The following is a 24369-nucleotide window of genomic DNA, read 5'->3' as shown; positions in this document are numbered from 1 at the left end:
ATGCGTGTGTGTGTGTGTGGATTGAGTTAGGCACTGTACTAGATTCCAACTTAGGATAAGGATAATTTGGATTTGGAGTAGCCTGCTCATTGGTACAGATAGCATTTTATCCTGTAGAACATGAGCCAGATAACGTTTTTCTGTAAAGGACCAGATAGTGCATTCTTTTGGCTTTGAGGGCCACTTATATTCTCTGTTGCCTAGTTACCTTTGTTTTTTCAAAACCTTAAACCACTCTGCTGGGCAGCAGGCCTTCCTTTGTAGACCCCTCTGGAACAAGAGGGTTCAAGGAGGAAGAGGCAGCCAGGCTTAGAACAGGCTGGGTGGCCTGAGTTCTAGCTCACTTCCCCAGTGTTCAGCAGGAGACCGGATCTTACTCCTGTTAGGTGCATGTGAATATAGGAGCATATAAACATATTGAGGTGGTCACAATATTTAAAATGTTTTGCACAATTATATGAAGTGGAAAACATTCAAGGCTCATTTTGTACTCTGAGCCCATACAATGCTTTTATTTTGAAAATTCACCTAAATCTTTAAGTTTCCCAATTAGAAATTTTACCAAAAGATATTATTGTGTTATGTATAGGAGGAACCTTTGGTTGTGGTAGTATTTCATTTATGAAAACAAACTCCAAGCCACTTTCTTTCAAAGCCTTCCAGTTGCCAGGAACTTTAGTGTGAAATGTACTCATCTGCTTTTCCTTAGCCGAAGTATAATTTTAGTACCCATAACCAAGAACAGATGCCTTTTTTATTCAGAAACTGTTAAAGATGTTGAGAGGTAAGCATCCACCCTTGGGATCTTTCTTGTATCTTTCCAGGACCTTCCACACTTTGACCTCTCTCACAGTCTGAGTCCACCTTTCTGGAGCTATGAGTGTTATTTTAATTGTGATATTAAAATGCACACCACCTTTCAGGAGAAGGGCCTGAGCATGTCTATTTGCAACTAGCCCTTCTATCTTCTTGCTCACTCACCCTGGCTTTGCTTGGTTTGGTTTGGTTTTACCATGGGAGGGATTTAACCAATACTTAACAAATCATTCTGTCACATCATTTGCTTGGCTGAAGCAAACAAACAGATGCCATAGAGCATCTCCACAGTTGCTCTTTATTTACAAACCAGATATTGATAGACAGAACCTGTGCACCCCAACCGCGGGACAGATCGAGTCAATATCAATTCCACTTTTATGCCAGTACCTTCCCTTAACTGGTGGAAAGAGACATGCCCCTTCAGTGACTCAGCTTTAAAGCATCTTCTCCTATCTGTCTAGTGAAGTGAAGGTTTGCTCAGAATGCTGTGCTCGTGTGCTTCTGGCAGCAAGCTCTATCTGCAGAATTCCATTCAGAAAACTGCATGGCTGCTAATTTAATTATAAACAAGACTTAAGATTGTGTTTGATTCCAACCCCCTCTTTACATTTGTTCAAAGTAAACATTGTTAGTGAAAGAAAATGTATGAGGCATAGTTTCTAGAACCATTTGTTTTAGATAATCACACATTTTTTTAAATGAAGAAAGCATTATGTGTTCAAAGTACATATAAAATGAAAGAGCCAGCAAGGATGGTTGTTATGGTTGGGACCATGTTGGTTTTGGAAGTTTGTGCTCCACAAACACTGAAAATGTTACCTACCTAAGAAAACAACATGATGATTCAGACTTTTTGATGTCCTTTCAAAAAGAGGTCCACAGCCAGAACTCTGTCGGTGGGAGCATCTGTTTGCATAAAGCACCTGTAGTTCATTAAGAGCTTATGCTGTTGATTGAAACATCCCCCTCACACATAATAGTCACACACCAATGAATAAGGCCACAAAAAAGAGTTACAGTTTATTTTTGCTTTTTATTCTTCAGTTTTTTCAGGCTTGCTGTAAGAATTTAACCTCTAGTATTCTCAAGGGTAGCAGCCTCAGCTTCATAGATGCATGTTGCCTCCTAGCACATGTCAAGACTGACTTGCCTTATACTGCCTTAAAGAAACATGTGCCAATGCCAGAAATGGTTCCTGGGATCCTTGTTTCTAAGGGGATAAACATTGCTAGGCAGGCAATTGTTCCTCTATTTATTTTATAAGAAAGGAGATTTTCCTGCCCTCTTATGATAACTTCTCTTGAAGGACCAGAAAGTATGTTTAGTGTGTAATCCGCAAAAAAAGAAGGGACTTCCAGAAGGCAAAAATCATTGAAAGAATAAGCCTTCCAAGAACACAAGGCATTGTTACTCTCTAGAAACAAAGCTACCCTAATGACAATGCAGAAAAGATTTCGGTCCTAGGAGTTTCTCAGCCAAAACCGGCTTTGAAAACTGAGTAGCTTAAGAGAAAGCCTCACTGTGCACTTGTCTGTGAGTCATGTTCCAGAACCTGCTAGGCTCAGGTAATGGCTTTCTATTGTGTGTAAGAGAAAAGGCAGAAGTACACAGCCTCGTCCAAGTTTCTGCTCTGTAAACTGAAAATAGAAATTTTCCTTGTGAGCACAGTTTAACTGTGAGAATGTCTCAATATACAATGAGTTGGAAAATAATTTTTAAGGTGTAAGATCACAATAATGTTTGGCTTGCATCCTCCTAAGTGGTATTTTGGGGCATCATTTAATATATTTTTAGACCTCAGTGACTTCTTCAACAGAATTCTTTAACAAAGGTTTTCGTGTGCCGATTGTCATTTTGTGAGTGTAGAAAAAGCCATCCCATCTCATATTGCCTACTTTTTTTTGTGCACTCCTGAATCTGGAGAATTAATAAAAAGAAATAGTGAGATGTCCTGGTAGTGGAACCAAACTTTCGACCTCAAATGGCCTTCAAAATATGACAGTTCATGGGCATTCTTGCTGCTGTCCCCACAGTTTTACACTCGAGTGCCACTATTGGCTCTTGCAAGTCAGAAGGAGTAAAATGAACCTGTCATTTATTTGAGGGTTAGAACTCAGATCTTACTAGGTTTTGGGAATTTTCCAGCAGAGTATTTTGTAATAAAGAATGAAGAATTAATAGTTTTCTGGTTCTGTTTCCTCAGCACCAATATGTGAATGTGTGTGTGTGTGTGTGTGTGTGTTTACACACAAACAAGTGTAATGTATGCACAGGCCAAACTGAGAAAGGAGGAGGTGTGAGGCTGCTCATCTGAACATTTAACAGTCTGGAGCAGTTGATTTGTTTGAAGATAATTCCCTCTTCCTTTTCTCCCTAGGAATGTCAAATGCATCCATTTATTTGCTCTTCGTGTCCTTTCCCCCAGCCCTAGCACCACTGCAGCAAATGGAGGGGCTTCGTTTTCTACTCAGCCCTCTAGCTGCCTCCTCCCTCGCGCAGGCATGTGTCAGGGTGATTGCATACCTGGGCTGGCTCTTACCCTTCCCTTACTTACAGCCATCACTAGAATTGTCCCCTTCTGGGATGCCCCTTACCTTTCCTAATCACTTGTGTGACTCAAATAGAATTATTCAGTAGCTCTTCTAAAGAAGTACCTTACACACTTGATTAAAAGCCCAAAGAGGCTTCAGTGAATTTTTTCCCCCTGCTTGAGCAGCATCTGCCAATTTCCCTGATTTTCCTGCTAATTATCTTCGTATTAGCTCACATTCATTTAACATGTTATGGCTCAAATAAGACTGAATGCTAGCTGAGGAAATAGTGGATGGAGGTTTACAGAATTTGTTTGAATAGAGTACACTCCATTTACATTGCATTTAGAAATAGACTTTTGTGTTTAGAACAAGAGAAATCTTAAGCCCAAATGGCTGAGTCTCTTGTTGCCTTTGCCATGGCTGGGTGCCTACAGCATGGCAATTCGCTTTCTCTCTACCATGGCAGCTTCCACCTCCGTAGAATTACATGAGATGGGATTAGAACTTGGCTTTCATGGTGAGACAAGAAGTTCATATTCTGATCTGTCACTTAGTAACTAAATGTCTTTATCAAGTTTATTTAACCTTCTGAAATCCTACTCTCCTCTCCTATAAAATGAGAATAGTACCGGTTGAAGGGTAGGCAAGGACAAGGGGAAAAAATGAGAACCAAGACCTGTCATGTAAAGGTACAAGATCCCAATGATGAATGTAAACTGTACTGTATCCCTAAAATGTACCAATAAACTTAATTTTAAAAAATAAAATGAGGATAATACCTATGTGAGAAGATTGACATTGATCATGATGATACAGACAAAGGGTACCTGGAACATAGCACTCAGTAAGTGATAGTGATTGTTATTATGATTATTATTGATCAAATTAAAATTGTTTATGCACTTCACAAAGTATTACTAGACAGAAATTTTGGATATCTGAGTGTTCAAATCTCCACTACTCAGTGTTTAATGAGTAACCAAAATCAGCATTTCTAGCACCAATTTTGCTTTGGGCATTCTCATTAAGATTTGTTAATCATGCTTATCTCAGGAGCTACATAAAGACTAATATACACATAAACTCACATACGGTCAGCTTATGTGTATATAAAACTTATTATATTTTAGACTATGGTATAATAAATTATAGGTAGAGGAAAATGGATTCCTTATTTTGATTGATTTTGAGATAAATTTATCCAAAACACAAAATCTAAATATAATTTTGCAAAGATCTACCATTGTAGTGTAAATGGCTTTCTCAGTGTTTTAGATTGGGGTCTTGTTTTTGTTATAATATTATTATTGAACCTTTAAAAATGTTAAATTCCCTGTTATTCTCTTATAGAGAAATTTGTCAAAGGTTGAAGGCAGAATGAGTTTTATCTAACAAAACACAATCTGATTTTTGAGAATATAACTCAACTCATGAGATGAAGTTAAATCACTCAGGCTTGTTGATTTCATAAAATTTTAAGTCTGACTCTAACTTTTAAACTAAGTTTTTCCTTTATAAAAAAGTACATAAAATATGAAAGAGGTCCTATGTGTGAATAAATACATATAGATAGATTTTGTCCAAGTTTCTACAGATGAGGTTGGTTGTACCTGGTAACTGGATACAATTAAATGATAGATAAAGTTTCAGTAATATACCAAAAATATAAAGTACAAGAATAAAAATTTCATTTTCTTTTTGTTCCAGGTTCTCTGGGAGATGCTAACAAGGGAGGTCCCCTTTAAAGGTTTGGAAGGATTACAAGTAGCTTGGCTTGTAGTGGAAAAAAACGAGGTAAGACTACGTTTCTCCATTCAGGTACATAGATCAGAAAACAGTATTGGGGTTTTGCAAAAGACTTTTTCATCTTCTTCAAATTGAAAGTAAGTTCACGCTTATGGAAAGATTAGCAGTAGGAGCTAACACAAAGGGTCAAAGTGATGTTATTCCTCATGAATGGACCCTTTACATCTAATTGTTGCAGCTTCACGTCGTGATGCTGTAGATCAAAAATTGTACAAGTACTGTACTAGTTTCTCAGTCTCAATTGTAAAACCTAGGGGTTTGTTCTTAGTGATGAAAGAAGCCATTGCGTCCAAGGTAGGGGAACAGTTTAACTCCATCTCCTGCGTTTAGGACATCTTTTTTACTGGCCGGGAGTTGATATATCTGTAAGAGACCTTCAGCTACTTCAACTTACCTCTCCCAGCAGGAGTCACTATAGTACAAGAAACTGTCGCTTAGATGAGAATTTCAAAAATAAAAGAAGAAAAAATAGTTTCAAAAAAGGGAAAAATTACAGTTTTGCCACCTACGTTGAACACTACATTGAAGATGAGCTCCTCACTGGAATTGGCGAGGCAGTGGCATAACTGTTCGCTTCTTCATGCAGAGCCTTTCCATTTCAAAAGAACTTCAGTGGCGTAAACACCGTTTGTGCTGTGTCCCCAGCCTCGCTTTTCTTCTTCCCACAAATTGAGGCTTTCAGTTAGTTGGACCTATGAGCCTTACATCAGAGAACATGGCACATTCATATCAAAGAGAGCAACTACATTTTGAAAGGTTTAAAATTGTGCCTGAATCGCACAGCCATGGAAATTCTCAGCATAAGGATGAAGCATCCAGTATGAAGGTATTATGAGGACTCAGATCACGTAATAGGAGCATGCAGTTGTCTTTGTAAGGCAAAACAACTTTATTTTACAAACTTCTTCATTTCCAAATCTTATCTGAGCCCTCCACAAAGGGTAAGAGTGCAACCTTAAGATAAAATAATTTTCCAAAAGGCAAATATATAAATATATTCCCTTTCTAATTCTGTAAAAGAATTAGATTGATCTGCTCCCTTTGCAAGTTTCAGGAACAAGTTAATAAAAATCTGCTATTGAGTAGGAGAGACCAAGTTTCCATCTTTTAATCACATAATCCAGAGTTAATCTTACTAATTTGTCCTCCTAATTCATTGAAGATGGATGAAATACTAATGATAGCTGAACTTACTGAGAGAGAGCTGTCAATTTAAGAAATGAGAAAGAGTTAAATGTGCCTTACTCATTGCTTTCACAGGAGCTGCTTGATTTTAATTAAATGTGATAGTACGTCTGAGTGTGCCCTTAAAGAAGACCTCAACGCAGGGTAATATAGCTTTAGGCTATGAGGACCTACTTGTTTCTGTTCTATTTCTTTTGGCAGTGAGATGATTAGATGTTTGGTTTGGGGCTTCCAGATGAAAAGTGAAGAGAGTTATTGACCTTCAGTTGACTCTGGAGCAGAGCAACCCCCTCACAACTCCCTTCCACACTGCACTAAGATAAACCAGGAGAAAGGGTTTTTAAAGCTAACTGGACCCTCTTAGTGTGTATGAGATGGAACGACTAATATATTAGATAATATTCCATTCTAAAGGATGGCAGAACAGGCAAACCTAAAGCATTTTAAAAGCATTCGATATTTAAAGCTGAAGAGAAGGATGATCCTAGATGCTGCCTAAGGTTTAGGAATTCCCACAAATGACCTTCAGCACCTCTTTATGCATTGTGCACAAGGGGGCAGCCTCCTTCTGTCCCTCTCAGGTCCCACAGAGTGTACTGTTTACCCATGGTGTGTTCTCATGATCAGCTCCACAGCTGCTCAAAGACCTCCCACAGTATAATTATCAAATATGGTAGTTGGAAGAATCCACATGGTCACATAACTTCTCTCGATGTTTTTCTAATGAACTTTAAAAGTGGGTATTGTAAGAATGAGTGCTGTTGTCATTCTGCACAGAACTTACTTGCTTACAATATAGAGGTACAAATGCAATTTCGAGTGTTGTCATTTAAGAACGTGTCTTCATTTCACTTCATAAATGGAGGCTCATTTCCAGAACACATTCTCTCGATATAGCAGTAATTCCCAATGATTGCTTTAACTCAGTAACAAAATTGAGACTTAAAGAAATGTAGTTCACAAAACTCCTTCAACTTCTAATTATTTTATTTTATTTACTTATTTTAACTGTTGAATACCTTCAGTTTTGGGGTTGAAAAAAGTAGGTATATTTTTAACAGGCTTCATTTAAATAAAGCATGATGTATTTAAACTGTCAGGGAGAAATTTTAATTGTGATCCAGTCACCCAGTTTTTAGAGTTGCTCTTTATTTTTAATTTTGAAATAATTATAGACTCCTAGGAGTTTATAAAAATATTGTAAAGAATCCTGTATGCCCTTTCCCCAGTTTCCCCATTGGTCATACCTTATGTAGTTATAGTCTGTATCAAAACTAGGGAATCAAGATCAATACATTACTCTTCACCAATGCCAGATCTTACTTGGTTTCATGATTCATCACTGTGATTTACATCTATTGGACATCTGATACTTTGTAAAATTATATCTGAAATTTTTTGTTTCTAATCCCTTATTAATGAAGGCCTTTAAACACTTATCTTTTCCAATATTAAAACTAGATTCATAAAGCTCTGATAAACTTTACCAAGTAAACAGTGAACCTTTATAGAAACCATGAAATTAAGAGTTATATAATTAAGAAATTTTAAAAATAAAACAGTATGCTTATTTGCTTTGTAATTCCCATGAAACTTGATCAGCATTTCAGGTGTTCTGGTAGCATAATTTCTACTTTTATAAATATTTAGATTCTTATATAAAATCTTTTTTGAACAAAAGTAAAACTAACATAGAAACCTTCGAAAAATAGATGTCCTCCTCTTGACTATACTTTAGAAAGATAAACATTTGACTTTAAAATAATTTTTACATCTTATGTAGGAAATAGTGTAAAAAATATGGTCTTTTAAATGTTACACCTAATTTAGTGATTGGGAAATATTTTAATCTTAAACATGAACTTTTATTTTTAAATATTTAAATTTTATATATTGCAATCCTGGTGCTACATTATCTCAGAATGTTTTAATGCATTGAGTGTGCACTGTTATGTAATCAGGATTTAAACATTTTGGTTTCTATTTTAAAGTACTTTTTAATGCACCAAAATAATCCCTTACTTAAAGCGAGTCTAGACTCAACTGATATTTGACCACATTGTATGTTATTTAAAATGACTGTTTCTTTGTGTAATGCTTCTTTGTGTAATGTGTCTAAAAAGTTTTTCAGTAAGAAAAGATGCCAGAAATACTCATTTGTATTCAGCCAGTTCTCATTTCAGTTCACAGAAGATTGTTGAGAAAAGGTTTTATTAAAAAGTGTTGCTCTTCCCCAAAACTCACCTTTAGTTACACATGGAGAAAATTTAGTTGCATAAGTGCACTTATAATGTGTTTTTATTATTTCCCACCTCTCAGATATATTCTTTCAAGAAGAAAAAAGGAAACACTTGGTTTTCCTTCTTACAAGGGTCAGCTTTACAATAAAATAATAGTACAGTTTAATACATGTTACTCTAATCTGTGAGATCAGTAGACTAGAAGTTTAAAAGTGCTTTGGTTAGTCTTTAACCTGGAGAGGATTGTTTTGTCAACTTTGTTTTGATTTTAACATTATCCATAATTCCAAAACAGATCATCAGTTTTCTTTCTAGCTTTACATGCATCTTCTCCCAAATCCAGCTAAGTTCAGTATTAAGTTTTCTGCTTGCAAGACTTCTAGGGAATAAATCTTCTTCATACTTTGTAGTGCAACAGTTCTCAACCCCTGTGTTAGCATAGCACCCTTCAGTCCCTTGGTAGGAAATTCGGAGAAGCACAGTTTACCTGCATACAATGTATTTGACGTCAGTATAGTGCTGTGTTATAAAAGATAAATAAATGAAATAGATAGATTGCATTTTACAGATGGTCAGGCATGGCCACATTGGAGGAGATCCTGAAGCATTCTTAGGTCTTTGCACCTGTGTAAATAATGTTCAACAGCTGCAAAAGCATTGTTTATTTGTAAATCAGAGTTAGAGCCTAGGCCCAGAAAATTATAAACTTCATTGCTTGCTTCTCTTGCTTATGTGAATATACATAAGACATTTGATATTTGGTGAATAGTAAGTGAATTCTTGATTATGTAGGGCTTTCGTGTATATTAAAAGATGATTAGCATTCATTTATTTTTACAGCTTTGGAGATTGAACCTTCGGCCTCACACATTCTAGGCAGGTCTACCACTTATTTATAGCTGAGCCCTTTGAATCTTTAAAACAAACAAAAAGACCTCCTCAGGATGGGGGCTTGACATGTTCTATGAGAACCACTACTGTATAGAATGTTAGAACAGGGTTGTTCCTTATATGATGATTTGTGTTGTATCCAGTCCCTACACTAAATGGATTTAACCAAATCAAAGCCATAGTGAGTCATGCATTCAGAATGTCTTATCAATGACAAAATGCAGAATTAGTTAAAATTATTTCTAATCATCTGGGCCGCAGACGTTTTCTGAATAAGGTACCTGTTGCCCAAAACTAAACTGATTTCCTAATTACATGGCCTGTTTGGATATATTGTCTATGGTAATAAATTTGTGATTTTAGATTTAGCATTTAGGTTCCAACTTGCCCTGTCCTACTACTGTTTCTTTTAGACTTACCTGCTGTTTTGTTACATTAGTCATGCTTGAACCTGACTTCTCCATTCACTAAGGAAAATTAAGAGCCTTTAGAGATTAGATATTACAAATTTCAACATAAATTCTCTGTCACATATTGATCCATGGAACTTTTAAATTTCGCATTTTGTGTATGATCCTAAATTAACTCTTTCAGGGCCATTCAGTTAGTATTTGTTCACCTGAATGAGTAAATCCTTGTTTTGTTTTCCTTCTCCTGGTATAGAGACTAACCATTCCAAGCAGTTGCCCCAGAAGTTTTGCTGAACTGTTACATCAGTGTTGGGAAGCTGATGCCAAGGTATGTTTTTGGTTGTTTTGTTGTTGTCTAGAATCCTGAAATTTCACTTGTTTGTATTGTTTTGAGTTTTTAAAACTTGGAGTAGTAGAATTCCTCATACTTCAAAGATGGATTACTGTTCCTATGAGCCCCTGACTGACTGTGAAGGCCCTCTGTGATGTCGCCTTATCACCATCTCCAGAGTCTCATTACTGACTTCTTTATAACATGCTTTGTTATTCTTGACTCAGTAAAAATAATTTTGTTTTTTTGTTTTTAATCTTTAATAATAGCCACTGCTCCTTTATGTTATGAAAATGTCTAACACACAGTACTTATTATATACCAGGCACTGTTCCAAGCACTTTATGTATATTAACTCATTTATTCCTTAGAATGTCTCTTTGAAATGGGAGTTGCTGTTATCCTCATCCTGCAGTTAAAAGAATCAAGGCAGGCAGAGGTTAAGTAAAGAGCCAAGGCCACACAGCTAAAAGGTGGGGCTGGGCATGAACCTAGGCACCCTGAACTGAGTCCCTCCTGTTAACGCTACTCTGTGTTGCCTTTCTACCCAAGAAGCAGGCAGAAGTAGCACTTCTAGAGATTCTTGGTACATCCTCCTGTCCAATTTCATCGATGTTTTGAAGCTATCACAGTAGAGCTGGAGAAATCCAAAAACTTAGGCTTTTGTGTGGTTATATCTGAGCACAATGGACCCATTTCCTTTCCCTACAAAGACCATTTTAAAAGACTTTGCACACATACGGAAATATTCACAGGTAAAATGATAGGCCAGTTATGGATCTGCATCAAAAAAAGGTGAAAGAAAAGGTTTAACAGTGTAGAGTAAGTCAGATTGGCCATGATAATTTATGAAGCTTTGAAAAACAATTTTAATAGAGGTTCATTATATTGTTCCCTCCACTTTTATGTATATTTAGACTTTTCCATAATAAAATTAAAGAATAAGATTCTCAACAGAGTAAACATTAGAATAAGAGAGCAGTTGTACCCAGGAAAGGAACAAAACCCTTTATAGTTCAAATCTGTTCAGTTTTTCATAGAAGTAGAGGTATTACAACTGACCTTTGAAATACAGGCCTAAAAAGAAAGACTGAAATTGGAATTTTTCTTAACTTTAACCCAGTTCCAATGGGAGCATCAAGTAAATGGACAGTGACAGCCAAGTCTGCCCTTCTATCACAGGTCACTTTGGTGGGGAAGCTCAGAGACAGTCCGTGAATACGGGGACCATGTTAGTGAAACACACAGTCTGTGTTGACTCATGCACAGTGTTTCCTAGCACACTGTTCTGCATTGAGGGCAAAGTACAGCAGAGCAGCCAGCAAGGCAGCGAGGAGCCCCGTGCTGTGGTGTCCTTTCACTCCCCACGCTCCGGTCACTGTCGCCTGGAGCATGCAGGGCCGTTCCACTGCCCGGTGCATTCTGCCTTCATCCTGCCGTTCAGCTGCCTCAATCTTAGTTTTTCCTCCTATTCTTAAATCTTTCCCACCTTTTTTTTCAAGTCCTACATTTATTTAGTATAATTTTTAAGGACTTTAGCCTGTTTTTAAACTATATTAGTATTTTTATTTGTTTGTTGTTATTTTTATTAGTATTCTTTGCATGGGTTTTGAATGGTCTCCCATACCCCTGTGTAGTCCTTAGTAGTAGTAGTAGTAGTAGTAGTAGTAGTAGTAGTAGTAGTAGTAGTAGTAGTAAGTAGTAGTAGTAGTAGTAGTAGTAGTAGTATTTTGGTACCAGGGATAGAACTCAGGACCTTGTGCTTGCGAGGCAGGTATGGTACCACTGAGTGAAATCCCTGGTCCTGGCCTTATTATTTTTAGTGTGTGATTTTGCAGCATGTGGGGTTTTTAAGCATTAATAAAAAAATGTCTGGGGGTGGGGATCTAGCTCAGTGGTTCCGTCACCTGCCTCACAAACACAAGGTTCCGAGTTCAATCCCCAGTACCAAAAAATAAAAGAAGAATGTCTGTACTTTGTATCTAATCTACTTGAAACTGTAAGCAGATATGTGCAAGCTTACTTTAAAATATTTATTTTATACTGTTTAAAAGGCATCATACTACCTACCCTATCTTTACTCCTTCCATAGATTATATATCCATTGTAACATGTACAGTGATTTGGGTAGTATTTTTTCTGTCATACCTAAATAGAAATTTTGTTTGAGATTATTTGCCTTAGATTACATTAATGCAGCTGTATCTCTATAACTGTAATTATATTTCTGTCTGCAAAATAAGTTTTTAATTTTTTAATTGGATGCTCAGTACTACATTCAGTACAAGGTAAGCATGTGCATTATGGTACATTGATTAAGTGATACACTATAAACACCTCACACACCAAGGATATTTGGCCCAGTGTAGAAGTCATGAGGTTGTCAGGCCCCCAACATGTGGACAGCTGACCTTTCTGTAAAACTAAAAGAACCTTATGTTCCTGCCATGTGAAGTATAACGGGGCTTTAAAGTTGATTTTTGTTTCCTAAAGCCATGAAATTTTACTCTGATAAAATTACTCTGTGCCGTGCCCCTGTATTTGATTTGATTGTACAATGGGCACAGCCTTCATTTCCGTCTTGCTCACCTCCAGGCACACACTGCACATTTTCCTTCCCCGACTGCTGGTGTTACTGTTACTGCCCTGATGTCTTGTGCTTCTCCCTGCGTTCTTCATCTTTGGACCATCCTGTTACTCTGCCTGCCCCAGTATAGCTGGCCTACTGCCCTCTTTTGTGCTGCAATGTTGCTTTTATTGTTTTGTTTGTTTTAATATCCTTTTCTTTCTAAATGAATTGCAAGCTCTACAAGGCCATAGAACTAGTTCTTATGTGTGTTTCCTTGTAAGACTTTTTATCATTTTGCTAAGTAGATGCCCAATTTGTTGTTGCCCAAAGAAGCCAAACCATAATAAATTTTCCAAGGTACATTTCAGCTATTTGGCTAGAAATATAACAATTCAGTCAGAAGTTGAACCCAGCCAGTCCTTTGCAAATTTGGAGAGCAACAGTTGGTTAAAGTATTTTACCTCTTTTTCAACCCTTAGACTTTTGAGTATTAATACATAGGTTAAAATATCTGGCCCATCTCTAGAACTGGGGTTCTTTTGCAGTGAGAAGGGTAAGATGTGTGTAAGTGAGAGCTGGTGTTAGGTAAGTGTCAGGTCACTCTAGCAGCCTACCCTGAGTGCTCAGAATATTTCTTTGAAGAAAAAAAGGAAGAAAGGAAAGGGGAGTATTGGTTTAAGCCTTAATATGAAATTTCAGTAGCTAAAGTCAAGAGAAAGTAACATCTTACCCTTCTGGTAAAAGATGGGAAGAGTTTAAGAGAAGACTCTTGTTTCAGTAAGTTGCTTCCTGTGTGATGCCAGGCATTTTATACTTTTCTGAGATTAGTTCTTCTTATTTATAAAATGGAGATAACAAATAGAGAAATAATAGGGCTGCTTAATAAAAGATCTAGTTATATTTTTTTAAATAAGCAAATTTTCATAATACCTAAAGGACTCTTAAGTCCCCAGAAGAATGTCCATCAGATTCTACACCAAATATATTCTATAACCAGGATGCTTAAAAATATCACCACAAAATTCCATATTATTATTACATTTATTTTTATTTTTCTGGTACTAGGAGCCAAACTCAGCACCTTGTGCTTGTGAAGCAGGTGCAGTACCACTGAGCTAAATCCCCAGTCCTTTGTTTACTTTTGAGATAGAGTGTCTTGCTGTGCTGCCCAAGCTGATGGTGAACTCCTGGACTCAAGGCTCAAGTGATCTTTCTGCCTCAGCCTCCCAAATAGCCATGACCACCACACCCAGCTGTTCACTGCTTTTTAAATGTTCACTTTCATCATTTCTATCTGAGAGTAGAGTCTGACTATATAATTAAGATTTTTTTCTAAAGATGCTTCTCATCCAATTAAAAAAATTTTACGTTGTTTCAAGAATAATTAAATGCAGGCAAAATATAATTCTTTAAAATTTCATTAGCTCTTCCTTCTGCCTTGCAAAATGAAAACCCTATATTTATTATATAATAGTTCCTATGCAAACAATTAAAACATTCTTTTTTTTTCCTCATTGAATTTATTGGTACATTTTAGGTATACAGTACAGTTACATTCATCATTGGGATCTTGTACCTCTACAGGACAGGCCTCGGTTCTCATTTTGTTCCCCTTGTCCTTGCCCTCCCTTCACCCCTCCTCCCCTCCCCCTTTACAAACACTTCATTTCCATTTCTTCATTTTCTCATATTTTTCTTTTCCCTTATTAGCTTTCCCCTACCCTTCCCACTTTCCCTACACCTTTAGCCCCTTTCTTCCTATTTCACATTGAAAACATTCTTTCTTTTAAAACCTGACATATACAAACAAAGTTAAAGAAGATAGAGTATTTTTTCAATTTTCTATAGAAGCTATCTTCCTCTTTATTAGATGGCTTAATTGTGTATTAGTAACATTTAGCTACATAGACCTTCTTAAAAAGGACACACACACACACACACACACACACACACACAAGAGCACATGCATCCTTAACAACAACAATGGCAGATCTCAATAAATATTCTAGTTTTATATTTCTGAGAAATAGAAAAATTGCTTTTCTTAGTAATGTAGGAAACACGCAAGTCCTGAGAGCAAGCCACCACCTCAGCATTGTTCCTTCTTGTTTTTATGCTCCTAAATTAAAATGCATGTTTTAATTGCCATGACTGTAATTTGTTCAGAAATGGTATAATTATGAGGCATGCTGAAGAGAGAAGGTGCATCATCCTTTTATTATCTTTCTCCATTTTTGTTTTAACCTTTTGTTTCAACCTTGGCTAGAATCTAACGAGAAAGACTAGTGTACTTACTGCTTGCTGAAGAAATATGCTTAACTGCTGCTTTTTCAGTTTCTGTTGAACAATGTCTTATAGTATCCCAGCACTAAAGCTAGTTCTAATGTGGAATAAATACTGAGAACAATGAAGTTATGGTAACTTTAAAAATTGTTTTCTTTGCTGCCCAACTGATTTGAAAATTTTTATTACTTCCAATAGATTGATAGATATTTTTTCCCAGAATTTCATATAAAAATTTTCAAGTTTACATAAAAATTGAAAGAATTTTATTGGGAATACTAACATGTCCACCATGCAGACTTTACCACTAACTTTTTAATACCTTTATTACGTAGTTGTTTTTTTTTTTTTTTTTTTTTCCAATACCAGGAATTGAACTCATGACCTTGTGCTTGCCAGGTAGGCACAGTGCTGCTGAGCTAATTCCCCAGCCCTCCATCATATAGATTTTTAAGTGACTTTTTCCTTTTAGGAGTCCTTAATCACACCTCCCAGAGAAAATTAGTGCACTCCTTACCTACAGAAAAATACTAGTTATCTCAGCTTGAGGCCATGTCGTAGAAAAACAACATCTGATTCTATTTGTAGGAGTAAAAATTGACTGGACATATATCCTTTCTTCCCTAAACCAAAGTGATTTTACAGTTGTGAAATAACCACATCAGAACACTGTATCATAGCCAGGTGTGGTGGTGCACGCCTGTAATCCCTGCATTTGGTAGGCTGAGGCAGGAGGATCGCTCTGAGTTTAAGGCCAGTCTGAGCTATGCAGGAAATTCCAGGTCAGTCTCAACTACATGGTGAGACCCTGTCTCAAGAAAATCCAAAAAACAAAAACAAACAAACAAAAAAACACTTTATCATGCTTTATTTGGTCCTGATTAGATGAGCTTATTAGTAGGCTGTGGGTGTCTACATTTTTCTCTTCTTTCTTAAGGCTCAACACATGATTGCGCTTCTTTTCTTCTTCAGAAACGACCATCATTCAAGCAAATCATTTCAATTCTGGACTCCATGTCAAATGATGCAAGCCTTCCTGACCAGTGTAACTCATTCCTGCACAACAAGGCAGAGTGGAGGTGAGTAGCTCTGGCCCCAGTTTCAAAGTCCATCACCAGCCTCAACAGAAGAGAATTCAAGGCCTTGATGATTGTCCTGATTCCAGCACAAAAGCACAAAAAAAAAAAAAATTTAAGATTTTGGAGACCTAATAAGTCTTCCCTTTCATATCTAAGCAAGAAAGAGTGTTTCTCTAAGCTTGTTACCTTAGTGTATGTCTGAGTTTTGGAAAGAAGGTTGAAATCATATCTTCTGAGACAAAAGATTACCAGACATTTTTTTGGCCCCTGTCCAGTAAAAGATAAAAATACTCTTTAGCCTTGATAGTTGCAGAGCACTGAATTCACTAGTGCAAAAGGGTAGGGAGACCATAAAAAACTTCTCAGAGAAAACTTTGGATGTTGTAAATCCTATTAAAATTTGTTAGGTGTAATACAGACTTAGTAATAAGAAAATTCTGTGAGTGGAAAAAGTAAGCCTAAGATGAAACACATAAGCCAGGTCACATGATGCAGGAATATAAATAGCATGTTTGGGAACTGAGACTATCCCTCCCCTGACTCAGCAGAGATTTTAAGTAGTTTCATCTCTGCTCCTGACAGCACGGCGGTAACAGGATGCCTTACGCCACCTGCTGATGCCAGATGAATACTGCACACACTTTGACAGTCGGGACATTTCTTTAGGCTGTTTGGTGTTTTACAATAGCCATATTTATTATTCGTTTGGCGTAACTACCTAAAGCCAGTGAGTTTAATAAGTTTTTATTTAGGCATACAAAATGAATTTATTGAGCTCAAGTCTAGGTTTGAGAGACTTTTCTCTGAGCTGAAATAATTAACAAAGTAGGGAAGCAATATTGTTTCCTACAAGGGCCGGGGATTTAGCTCATTGGTGCTGCCGCCTGCCTCACAAGCACAAGTTCCCAAGTTCGATCCCTGGTAATAAAAAACAAAGCAATATTGTTTCCTACAGTAAGAGGTTAGTGCACATCTAATGAGACCATTACCCTTTAAAATCTATACATGGGGGGGCTGCAGATTTAGCTCAGCGTTTCGGTGTCCTGCCTTGCAAGCACAAGGACTGGAGCTCAATCCCCGGTACCAAAAAATAAATAAATAAATAAAATCTATGCATAGGTTCTCATGACTCTTAAGACAAAGACCAAAATACTTAAGAAGACTCAGAAGACCTCTAGACTCCAGCCTCACTGTTAAGAGAATCATTCTACTGCCTAGTCTCTGGCCTTTGGTCTCTCTGCTGAGGCATGTTCTCCCTCACTCGGTCTCCGTTGTATAGAACTATCTTGTCTCAGCAGTACAGTAGCCTGACCCCACCCCAACTCCTGCCAGCCATTCGGATAGCTGTTTCGCTAATACCTCCACAGGCGGGTTCCTCTGACCTCAGGCTAGGTCAGGCCCACCTGTGTCCTCTGAACCTCAGTGTTTATATCTCACTGGCCAAAATGTGGGAGGGGCAGACCATCTCTTCTTTCATTACTGTCCCCACTGCAGCTAGGACACACCTTGCATGCAAAGCTGTTCCCAAAATATATAGGGAAGGAATGAAGAAAATACCACAGTCGGCCAGGGATTTATTTCACTGCACCTGCCTCACAAGCCCAAGGTCCTGAGTTCGATCCCCAGTACCAAAAAAAAAAAAAAAAAAAAAAAAAAAAAAAAAAAAAAAGAAAGAAAATACCACAGTAGTCATAATAGCGGTCATAATGTAAGAGATGTAATGCTTTTGTGTGAGAGAATACAAATGTGTAAGTTAATGGAAGTGCTTCCTCTGCTTCCATTCATGGATTTCTTGAACTTAGGATAGGATAGGAGTGGTTGAGGCTGCCCAGGTATCAAACCATAGCCACAAGTCCAGCTATCTCAGAGCACATGGCGCCCTCCAGCAGGAGTGTGCAATGATAAACTGCTAAATATAAATACACCAATAACTAATTGCTGTTTTGACAAGCATCATGACAGAGAAGTACTGGTTATCTGAGAGTATTAATCATGAAATCTGATCCATTCTGAGAATAGAATGAAAGGTTTCCCCAAGGAAATGCTATTTGATCTGCTATCCAGAGGATTAGTGGATTTAGCACTAGTATTAATACCCTTGAGATAGCAAGCCTTTTAAAGTATGTCAACAAAATCAGAAAATAAAGAGAGGATGGTAAATTTTATGTATAAAACTTTAAGACCCTCATATGGATGAAAGCAATACCCGTGATGAATAAATTTCCAAGAGAAATGACATGCTTTTACAACTTTTTTTTCATCTTTCAAGTGTTTTTGTCTCAGGACTCCATTACATTGTTTAAAATTATTGAAGAATCCAAAGAACTTTGGTTTAAATGAGTTATGTCTGTCAGTAGCTACCACATTAAAAAATAGAACTGAAGCCAGGAACAATGGTATGTGACTGTAACCCCAGCTACTCAGGAGGCTGAAGCAGGATGGAAAGTTCAAGGCCAGCCTAGCATGCTGAGACCCTGGGTTCAATCCTCAGTGCTGGGGGAAAAAATGAGAAAAAAATTTAAATATGCATTTATTGATTCATTTAAAAATCAGTAGTAAATCTTGTTTCTGCATTTAGGCTATGGCTGTCACATGTTATGAAGCCTTTGAAAGAATGGGAATATAAAAGGAAATTCTGTCTTATTGCTATTCTAAAAACCAATTTGACTTTAAGAATCCTTTGAAAACATTTCATGAGTCTCCAGCCCACACACTGAAAACCACTCTGATAAACTATCTTTAAAATAACATTTTAATTAAAATACAATACTAAGAACATGAAAAGCCATTTCATACAAAGAAATGCGGAATGTTTAATAAATACTTTAAAAATTCAGCCTCACCTAGCAATCAGACAAATACATGGGATCATAATTTGTTTTATCAGATGGGAAAATTTTACATTATGAAAAATATCCAGGGATGTAGGCTTTCCAGTGCATTGCTAGTAGGAAAATACAGCTTTCTAAAAGTTAGATGCCTTAAAAGTATTCTTTTTTTTTTTTTTTTTTTTTTGCCAGAAATCCTACTACTACTATTTTATTCCTAAGCAAATAAGTGGGAAGGCTGTATGAGCAATGTGTGGGCATTTATTCAGGTGAGCTTCATTTGAATTGTGCAGCTAGAAAGGTATGAAGTACAAGAGTCATGGTTTTAAAAAATGGCAGTATCTCTATACATAAAATAGTTCAGAAAAATTCATGATTACACAGATCTGCTAGTTAATTTTTAAATAGAGGCTCTATGGTCTCATTTGTTTAGAATGATCCCATTTCTGTCAAGTAAATGCGTATTTGTATGCATATGTATATGGACATGGGAATATAAAGCAGTTAGTTTATCACTGAGTAATGGGATTATTGAAGAGTGTTTTTTATTTGTATATTTGAAGCCTGGATTAGTTGAATGACAAATTTAATTTTTAAAATACTTCAAGGTGAAAGCCAGGTGTGTCGGTGCATACCTGTGCAGTATTGTTGCCAGACCATGGCCACCAGTCATGTCATCCCCAGGTAAATGTGCAATATTCACTTAACCAGACTCTTTTAGCTGTGAGACATTTTGCAGGGCATGATCATTTTAGGCTATTCTTAAGACAATAAGACTCCTACTTGATATGCCAAGTGCTAAAAAGAGAGATGTGTGTTTATCAGATCATCTGGATATTTCAAAGGATGACACATTCAGACTACTCCCTGCTTTCTCTCAACTTTTTTTGGTGCCTAAAACCATGTGACCAGGATCCAAAGAATATTCTTGTAAACAAGAGTCACAGTGAAGTCTGATTCCAAACCTGTTCTGGTGCTTTTGGCAGATGACTGCTTTCTGATAAAGATTCCTCTACACATAGACCAGACGGAAAGTCTATTTTGTGAAAATTCTTTTAAAACTAGATTATTTTAGAAACCACATAAACTGTGTTCTTCCCTTTGACCTACTAAGTGATGGGAGAGAAATCTAGTACCTGACATTTGAGGTTCATCCGAACCTCAGCCTGATTCTTTTCCTACTGACATAAATAAACATTAGGGACAGAAACATGTCCTCCTGTTGGTGCTGTTTCAGTTGTCACTGGCCCATGTGATTGTCTGCAAATCTGTGGCAGTCTGCTCTGAGTGAGCTACGTGGGGTTGTGATGGAGCATTCAGATCTGTGTCTCTTGGCAAAATACTTTGTTGGTTGTATTTTTTCCTTGGTGACCAAAGTACTCTCACCATGACATGTCTTCTTGAAAACAAAAAACAGAGATCAGCAAAATGTAATCTCTGCAATTTGGATATTAGCACAAATTATTTAATACAAACTTTAATATACTAATATATCATGTAATATAAGTACACAAGACCATGCTATTGTTTTTGAAAATTAAATTTTTATTTCAAAGTAAATTTCTGTCTAATGAAAGATCATTACAGTTTGTTGCTGGTTTTTAGCATAGGGAAAGTTGACACTATTTGAAATCAACCTCATTTGGATTTAAGAGTTAACCATAATTTTCATGAACTAAGACATTTAAACTGTATTTTTAGCAGAGAAAGGTTACATAAATGCATCAGTGAATGCATTGGATGGAAAGCAGTGCTCCAGCAAAGGCAAAGGGGAGCAGCCTCTGTGTGACTTCGGGTTTTAGTTCATCCCTAATGACACAGAGCTCAGGTGCTGGGGTGCAGGTTCAGGGAGCTGGGCCAGGGGAGACAGACTGAGGAAGCATATCTTCCCAGTCAGTGATTCTGTGCCACAGCTGTCAGCTTCCTTCTAGCTTTTGATGTGCTTTCCAGAAGGGCTCAGACTCACAGAGGGCTCCCAGAGCTGGAAGCAGAGCTGAGTCCTTGGGCTCAGTTACAACTGAAACAGAATGTATTGGCCGTTCACCCTGATTGGAAAGGACATCAGTGAGATCAGTCTCACTGGCAAGACCTTTGGGACGGGGACGGGGTTGGCCAAGTGCTGCCCAGACTAGAGGTCCAGGCCACTGTGTCTCATCTCAACGGGCATGCCCAGCCGTGCGGCCTGCTTGCCACCCTTTGGCCCTCGCTGGCTGAAATCAGGATGCCCTTCTTTTGTTAGAACAGTTTACCTGAAAGTTTGTCATATCGACCCTACCCATTCTCTCACTTGTTTTAGGGAGATATAATATTTTTGTCAGAAATAAAATTTTGTGGGGGGTACCGGGGATTGAACTCGGGTCCTTGTGCTTGCAAGGCAGGCCACCAAACCACTGAGCTAAATCCCCGGCCCCTATCAGAAATAAATTAAATGATAGTGGGGTGAAGGAAGGGCAGGGGAATGGGGAAAAAAATAACCAAGACCTGTCACGTAAAGGTACAAGATCCCATTGATGAATATAGCTGTACTGTATATCTAAATGTACCTATAAACTTAATGGGGGAAAAAGATAATACATTAGATGTGACATTTGCAATTATAAAACTATCATACTATTTTTTACTTTTTGATAGGAAACATGGAAAATAAATGTATTAGAATTCCTGTAAGGCAAAAAAATTAAATGATAGTTATCAGAAATAAATAATTTGTCAAAAACAAATTTAGACTTTATGATACAGACATAATTCTGAAAGACTGCTCCTTTAGTGCCTTGTTCTTTAGGGACTTGATTCTCTCCCTTTATGCTTATTCACGTGGCACCAGGGAAAGGGAGAGTGCTGATATTTGTGGGCAGCACACCAGTATGTTTTATGCTTACTTGCTGCCTCCCTTGCTGTAAGGAATGCTTCCAACAAGCAGGGGAGTGAGGCCTTGGGCCCAAATCCATTCCCATTCCAGTAGATGTTCCCTTAGTTTGGCTTTGCCAATTAAAACTTAGAACCTTCTTGTTTTCATTCATTTAGTTCTTATCTGTGAGAGCATCAGAATAAGCCATCCACTTATTCTGATTTTGTCTGGGAATAAAAACGCAAATTTTGATTACATAAAATCACTAACTTAAATCTAGAAGCTTCTCTCTCCCACATTCAAAGTCCCAGCCTTGGCGATGCAGCCTGTACTGGTCACCAATTCCAGTCTCTTCCTTCTTTTTCTCTGTGTGCCTTTCTGGCCTTTCCTTCCCTCTACTTCACTCCCTATGTCCTAAGCTTCCTCTCATTACTGTGGCTTACTTCTTCAAAAACTCAAGGTAAGAACTTCCAGTTTGCAGAGCATAAATTTAAACATTGACATCATAGCATCCCTGAAGGAGAAAAAGGTTGTGCTTAGCCACCTTCCCAGTGCCAGTTTCGGTGAAGACGGGTTTCTGCTACTAGGCATATTGTTCCAAGTGTGAAGCTGATTGCGCAGAAAGACGGAGGAGGGAACTTCCTTTAAAAATTATTAGAGCTCCTGAGAGTTGCTCTGGCCCACTGTGTCCTACAATTGCCTGATTGTAACAGCTACCTGGATCAATTATTGAACAATGGAAATTCCTGTCCCCACCTAGCCTACTGAATTATGACTCCTGAGAAAGGTCTCAAGAGTTGGCTCTTGTTCTCAACAAGCTGCCCAGGTAATTCTTAGGATCAGTCAAGTTGTGGAGCCCTGACATGATGCAGCCACCATCCCTTATAACCAAAGGAACTGAGGTTAATCAATTGATTTCTTGGGTGACTCGGCCACTAGATAGGCTAAAGTGCCATCTCAGTCACTTGCTGGTGATCTGTTGATCACCTAACCTGAATGAATGTCATTTTCCTATGCATAATTCAAACTTATCTGGGTTTTTTTTTGGGGGGGGTCTGTGGGAATAAAATGAGAGACTGTGTAACAGTGCTTTGTAAACTGGAGAGCTTGGTGGCTATAAGCTTGAACCAGCCAACCCGGGGTCCCAGCTCCACCGTGGTGCTGCATTCCGGCTGCTCTTCAGCCGTGCTTTGTTGAAGCACTTTGAGCTTGTTCCAAACTAGAAGCTACCCCTTGATTTTTAAGAACGTGAATGATCCCTACTGGCCGTTTCCTGTTCCATTTCAAAGCCTCCCTGTGTTAATTAGTCTTTTACACTGATTAGCTTTCTGATGGACCCACTGAGCATCCGCTGTCACTTCAGTAGATTTGAGACTTAAACCAGTTATCCCCACGCAGGTGCGAAATTGAGGCAACCCTTGAGCGGCTAAAGAAGCTAGAGCGTGATCTCAGCTTTAAAGAGCAAGAGCTCAAAGAACGGGAAAGACGGCTAAAGATGTGGGAGCAGAAGCTGACGGAACAGTCCAACACCCCGGTGAGTGTCCTCCCGCTCGGGCTCCCCAACGCTGCACTTAGAGCAGTGGCTGAGCATGGCAGCCAGGCACCCCTTCTCCCTGCCTCCTCCCTCCTGTGTGTCAAGGCCTGCATTAGTAACAAGTAGTGTAAATGACCCAAGTGCTGAAGTGTAGAAGAAAAACCTTCCTAACTTCTGGCTTTTTCCTTAAGAACTGTCATTCTCTCAGTGGGTTTGTATATTACAATTACAAAAATGAAATCCCATGTATTTTCAAAGTATCTGTTAGGTTCCCAGAACATGTCCCTAAATTCTGATTAACTTTTAGGCCATCAGTAATTAATAACTATAACTCTGAGGCAGCCCTTGATGTGTCAGAGCTTACTACATCTTCCTTCTAAAACAGAGCCAGACAGATGACATATAAATGATAAGCCTTACTGTTTCTTACTCAATTTGGTGTTAGGATCGTGGGCAGCAAAAGACTGGGAAAAGATTTCTCTTGGAACAAGTTTCCAGTATGTTCCACATCTAGGAAGACTTGTTTTTTCCCCAAGTCTTATAGTTAGAGGAACATAAAAATTCTTTTTAAAGGTTCTGCTATTTATACACTAATCTTGAGTTTACATGCTGACATGATACATTAAAATCTAATTCAATTTCAGCATTCTTCCCTATTTTAAAAGATTTATTTTCCGAAATCAAATCTAAATTTATCATTGATTTTTCCAGGGTTTTTTAATGGGTAATATTTGTACACTTAAAATCACAAGTAATGGTAGATTAAAAATAAACTTAAACATTTTAAATTCATTTGTATAGTTTCTATGCCAGTTTAACCAAAGGGGGAAAAAAAAACCTTAATTTTGTGACCTCCAAAGAACTTTCTTTAAAAGTCTTGCTCTCTATTAAGTGACTGATGTCCATTTGCTAAGCATTTTCCAGTGTCTAAGGAATGAAATAGTTTGTGTCTTTTTCTAACTTGTTCAGGGAAGCAACTTGATACCAAAAAAAAAAAAAAAAAAAAAAAAAA

General features: G+C 37.7%; 1 protein-coding gene across 2 annotated transcripts in view; it reads left to right on the top strand.

Annotated features, from left to right (window-relative positions):
- Map3k20 (mitogen-activated protein kinase kinase kinase 20) overlaps positions 1-24369 on the top strand; it is a 122684-nt gene that overhangs the window by 85842 nt on the left and 12473 nt on the right. For both annotated transcript variants that reach the window (XM_019204969.2, XM_010607009.2), the window contains exons 7-10: positions 5061-5147; positions 10139-10213; positions 16041-16147; positions 23222-23357. In XM_019204969.2, the coding sequence (XP_019060514.1) occupies positions 5061-5147; positions 10139-10213; positions 16041-16147; positions 23222-23357 (405 nt within the window). The remainder of the gene's footprint in view (positions 1-5060; positions 5148-10138; positions 10214-16040; positions 16148-23221; positions 23358-24369) is intronic.

This window comes from Fukomys damarensis, unplaced genomic scaffold, assembly GCF_012274545.1.
Source record: "Fukomys damarensis isolate Sample0158 unplaced genomic scaffold, DMR_v1.0_HiC HiC_scaffold_26, whole genome shotgun sequence".
NCBI lineage: Eukaryota > Metazoa > Chordata > Mammalia > Rodentia > Bathyergidae > Fukomys > Fukomys damarensis.
Note: the sequence above shows the minus strand (reverse complement) of the source record. Positions and strands in the feature narration are given on the sequence as shown.